This window comes from Protobothrops mucrosquamatus, unplaced genomic scaffold (assembly GCF_001527695.2).
Source record: "Protobothrops mucrosquamatus isolate PMUCROS unplaced genomic scaffold, P.Mucros_1.0 scaffold_148, whole genome shotgun sequence".
Taxonomy (NCBI): Eukaryota; Metazoa; Chordata; class Lepidosauria; order Squamata; family Viperidae; genus Protobothrops; species Protobothrops mucrosquamatus.
The window spans coordinates 359,527-365,163 of NW_015386224.1; the positions used below are offsets into that span (position 1 = coordinate 359,527).

General features: G+C 38.9%; 1 protein-coding gene across 1 annotated transcript in view; it reads right to left on the reverse strand.

Moving 5' to 3' along the window:
- Positions 1 to 1,794: 1,794 nt before the first annotated feature.
- CDCA7 (cell division cycle associated 7) overlaps positions 1,795 to 5,637 on the reverse strand; it is a gene marked incomplete at its 5' end in the record, with an annotated part of 13,929 nt that continues 10,086 nt past the window's right edge. Inside the window, 3 exons of the mRNA XM_015819296.2 lie at positions 1,795 to 3,695; positions 3,835 to 3,971; positions 4,493 to 4,642. Coding sequence (XP_015674782.2) covers positions 3,665 to 3,695; positions 3,835 to 3,971; positions 4,493 to 4,642 — 318 coding nt within the window. The remainder of the gene's footprint in view (positions 3,696 to 3,834; positions 3,972 to 4,492; positions 4,643 to 5,637) is intronic.

Sequence of the window (5,637 nt, forward strand, 5' to 3'; positions counted from 1 at the left end):
GGGGGGGGGGGGGGGAAGACTTATTTTATCATAAAGGCAATACCATTGCTTTGGATTGAAAGCCGCTATGAAAAATAAGGTACAAATTATTAATTACATGTTCCTAGGAAATGGGGTGAAGTTATGGATATAGATCTTTCTGGATTAAAGCAAGACTCATTCACAATGGCTGGAGTTTTGCTTTGTGATGCAAATAGCATAGCCTTCACAGATATGCTGGCGGATTTCCTGGCATCTCTCATCACTATGAGTTTTCAATTTAGGGATTATCCCAAGTGCAGGATATAAAACATAACTCATTCAACAGAACCTGCTTTTAAAAGTAAAGATCCAACTCAGTTCAGAATAGGAGAACCCCAGGCTCACTTTAACTAGGAAAAAAAAATTGTCTAGGAGAGACAAAGCTACTGTACGTGACAAAACTTTCCATTCTAATCTGGATTTATATATATATATAAATCCTGTCCATGCCAATTAGCTGGGGCAAAGCATACATGCCGTTTCTCAGGAAAGCTTATGTCTTTTAATAAATGTTTTAATCTGACGAGGTGATAAATTCAGGTGGACTCCTGAGTGTTGGCTACTGTAGACTAACATAACTCCCTCCCCCCCTTTTGGTAGTTTAAGAACAATTTATAACTTTTATTCATCTAACACAGCTCTCTGCATATGATGCCATCTAGATAGATTAGACTAACTGTGGTCAAACTCTGGATGGGGAAGATCGTCTGCAGAACATTACAAGACAAAGATCATAGCTAAGATTAAAGGCAACTTTGCTGCTTAAAGCAGGGCTTTTCAACCTTTTCACCCATTGTACCACTTTTAGGATAGGGCAATATCCGAGTACCACCAGTCGCCTAGCAAGGTGTCAAAAACTTGATGACCAAAAAAAAAAAAAAAGGGAAAAAAAGTGATAACATACAGGTAGTCCTCGACTTACAACAGTTCGCTTAGTGACTGTTTGAAGTTACAATGGCACTGAAAAAAGTGCCCCCCAAGCCACAGCTGAGCAAGACACCTGCCTGCCCGCCCGTCCGCGCTCTTCCTCCTGGTTGAGGTTTTCATTGTTGTGAGAATTTCTGTTGAGGATTGGCAGTGAGGGTGGAGTGGGGGGGTGTTTGATTTTTATTCTCCACCTCTGCTGGGTGGTTGCAGCAGGTTTTGGTCACTTCACATGACCCTGCGACACTGTGACTATCATAAATATGAATCAGTTGCCAAGCATCTGAATGTAAATCACAAGACCCTGGAGGGGCTGCAACATTCCAGCTGATCGGCACTTCTTCTGGGCTCAGAAGCACCAGGATCAGCGTCGAGCTCCAGCTGGAGCCTGGCACTGATCCTGGCGCTTCCGCCGAGCCCTGACAGCCCTGCAGCTCCAGCCATCTCTGGCTCAGGCTTGTGCGGTGCTGTCAGCGGTTCAACTCATTCCCCTCCCTCACTACCACTTTTCTAGGATGGTCGCGTACCACCTGCCAGGTGCCAATGTACCACAGGTGGTACCCATACCACTGGTTGAAAAGCCCTGGCTTAAAGGATAGGGCGAGGGAGGGAAATAATATTTACTTTAAACCTATTTCTCTGCTACAGTTGTGTTTTTTCCCTTGCTGTTAATATCCTGCTCTGATTACAATATGGAAAATCCAAAAACAGCTGTCCTTATCTGCAACCATTTTTCTTATAGCATCGGTGTCATGCATGTTTTATCCTGTGCACAAAATACCGGCACCCTTCTGCTGAAATGAACTGAGACTTTGGCTCACACAGAAGCACATACACATGGCCTATTCAGCCCACTGCTAAGCAAACTTTAATATCAAAATTACATCGCATACATAAAAAGTATCAGGTTACAGTATTGTTCAAACTACTCTAGGGAGAAGACTTTGAGTAGTGTTACTGTCTGCAGAAAGTAACAGCCACGTATGTGTCTTAAGCATTAACACCTGTTCATGAAATACAGAAAAACGGAACCACAATTTTAGAGGCAAAGCAAAACAGCCGATGATTTTTCCCTGAAATGTACACCATGGAAATTAAACCCAAACTCTTTGTAGGAGAGATGATATTCTTATTTCATTTAGAATCTATATTGTATTGAATTGCTTACAAATGGTACAAAGTATGAGTAATATATGGGAAAGTGGCAAAAGCGATTCCTTCTTAAAGGGTCTCAGCAACTCAAGAGATCTATTCACTTCCCCTCTTGCAGTCTATTCAACACTGATGAATTTTATATCCAATGAATTTTGGATGAGTAGTCTTTTATCCAGTTAGCACAGCATTTAAGCAGATACACTAAGCAGTTAGTAAATGAAAGCTACAACCTCCACCTGTGATTGATGCACAAGCTCCATGCCTTATTAACCAACGCAGTTTGAAATATCACCAATTAGGATCCTCTCTACATTACAACTCATGAAACTCTATTGTTCATGGTCACTTCTTTAGACAAGCACAGTTTATATCAAACTCCCACCTGAAAACCTTGCATTTACAATCCAATATGCAGATGATGCAAGACTGGCTCCAGCATAAACTATGATGGAAGACCTATGAATCCCTATCTATGATACACAATTTTTGAGAAAATGTAATGCATGATGTTTTAGGCATTAGGCGAGTAAAATTATTTGGTCAATAATACAATTTAAAATTACTTGAACTGGTCTGCAAAAATCTGGATTAACTGCAAAGAGAGAGTTTCTTTTAACGACTTGTTTCCAGCTGATGATTTTTGCAACTAAAATGGAACTGCTTTCCCAAACTCTAATGGTTCCTTTTAAATATCTCTTACCAAGATCTTAGCTTTAGGATCAAACCGTTCACTAATTTTTCATAAGTCTGAATCTTCTCAAATCCCTTTTAGTCAAGCTTTCATCGTTAAGTACTATTTTAAACACAACAAAACATGCTCCTAAGCATGATTGGTTAAGTACACTTTACACTTATTGATTTAAAACATTTCAATTACTATCAAAATTTTGAACCTAAGTATTGAGTTATCATTGCTTCTTTAAAAAAAATAGTTATCACGAATTTAAGTTGCTGTGCAATTAGATAATCACTGCTATTTACAATAGCTTTAAAAGCTAGCATTTAATTCATTACTGAATCTACTATACACGACAACTGCAAATGTAGATACAATGAATGCCCCCCCCCAAAAGACTTTCTTTCCAACAAAGGGGAAACAAAAATTGGACTCAGCTAACACTAACAATAGTTAGGATAATGTGACAGCGGCAGTTTCAACATGAACATAAACTCAAGAGTTGCATGGGGAAAATACCTATGCAAACTGCCACCAGAAAAATCTCACACAGTGAGATTCAGGAGAATTATAATGGCAACTACTGCTTTTGGTTGGTTATAGTCTTTGTATGAAGCCGCTGCTACCCAATGGATTGAATGAGACCTCTACCTGCTCTGTGGGATGCTAATAAGATCCGGTAGCATTCATCATGAAACGGGACTAAGAAAGCTTTGATTTAACAATATTACAAACCACTATCCTGCAACTTTAAACTTCAGTCAAAAGTCATCATTTTTGTTCTCTCTTTTAAAAAAAAAAAAAGCCAACCATTAATAAAAGTGAATTCTCAAATCAGACAATCTAAGCATAGGCGCTGAAGATTTATTCTGTAATTGCTTCAGAAGTTCATTCTTGCATTTCAAGTTCTTGTTTCAGACTGTAAGGGGGAGAAAAACAAAACAAAGTGAAACTAAGGCAATTAACAAGTAACTTAATATTGTTCTAAACATGAAGTGCCTCTTTGAACCTGGATGCCAGTAATTTGTATCTGATTCATGAAGAAAAATGAAATTTACCTTTTCAAGTAAGCATGGACATTATCATACCCATGATACTTGGCTAAGTAAACCAAGACACCAGTAGCACATCTTCCTTCCCGCTGCCGGCAGAAGCTACAATTGCAGATCCCACGGCAAGGTGGGCAATACCAGTTCTAAAGGGGAAAAAAGGAGAGTGAGAATGAACTATAGGTAGATCCAACTTAATTCTTGTTATTATTAAGCTATGATGCAGCTAGAACATCATAAACAAATTACATTTTAAATAGAAACTTGAAAAAAATACAGATAAACTTCATTTATCAAATGCCTCATGCAGTTAACAGTTCAAAGTTATGACAGTGGTGAAAAAAAAATAATCATGACCAAGATGAGCTAGTGCTGTTTGCCTAATGCGCTCACTTATTATCTTGTAATCCCTTCCTCTCCAATGAAGGTAAATACAAACATTAATTCCATTCTTGGGGAATTATCCCAGCACCAAGATGAGTGTTCCAAAGACAGGAGAGTGGGGAAAAAGAAAAACTTAATGGTCATTTGATTTTCCCTTTAGCCTGCGTCACTTAGCAACAGAATTGCAAGTCCCAATTGTAGTTGTTAAATGAGGACTACTGTATGTCTACTTTTTTATGAACTTGAGCATGCATTCAAGCAAACATGAAAATAAAATAATTACTGGATCCAACAAGGCAGCCCTGACTTCTTCTCCATAACGATTACGAAGACAAGGCCCACAGAATTGGCCACGTACTCCAAGACACTCTGGGTTCCGGCAATTTGTCTTAGTATCTGTCGTTTTCTGACGACACTGGTGACAGGTAGAACCCTATTAAAGAGAACAGCAAAGACAAAACATGCCAGGTTGATTGTTGCTTTGAAAAGACATTGCACATTTGTCCAGCCTTAAGTATGTTTGTCATGCGGACCCAATGGTTTAGTGTACACATGCTGCAAGTTATAATGCATATGTTCACTCATTTTGTAATATTTTAAAAAATTTTTTACCCCACTTGTATTGTTTTTATAAATAACTCAAGGCGGCGAACATACTTAATACTCTTTCCTCTTATTTTCCCCACAACAATCCTGTGAAGTGAGTTGGACTAAGAGAAAAGGGCAGATCCAAAGTCACCAGCTGGCTTTCTAATCCCCTAAAGTGGGATTAGAACTCACAATCTACTGGTTTCTGGCCTGGTTTCTTAACCACTAGACTAAACTGGCTCTCTATACATTGCACCAAGCCAAAACAACCTCCTTATGACTTAGAATTATGGGCAGTGAATGCTTCTCTGAAAAGATTTTATATATTTGAAGTTTAATCTAAGTACCAGTTGCTTCCGCCCTTTATTTTATAAATTAATCAAATTTACATAGTGGCAAGCCAAAAGATGCCATTATATCTAAACTAGGTAAACTAATATGGGGATGGGGAACTCATCAAATTTGCAGATGACACCAAGCTGGCAGGAGTAGCCAACACTCCAGAAGACAGGCTTAGGATACAGGAGGATCTGGACAGACTTGAACACTGGGCGCTATCTAACAAAATGAAATTCAATGGTGAAAAAAGCAAGGTTCTACATTTAGGCAAGAAAAACCAAATGTATAGGTATAGTATAGGGGGTACCTTGCTCAATAGTAGTAACTGTGAGAGGGATCTCGGAGTCCTAGTGGACAATCATTTAAATATGAGCCAGCAGTGTGCTGCAGCTGCCAAAAAAGCCAACACAGTGCTAGGCTGCATTAACAGAGGGATAGAATCAAGATCACATGAAGTGTTAATACCACTTTACAATGCCTTGGTAAGGCCACACTTGGAAT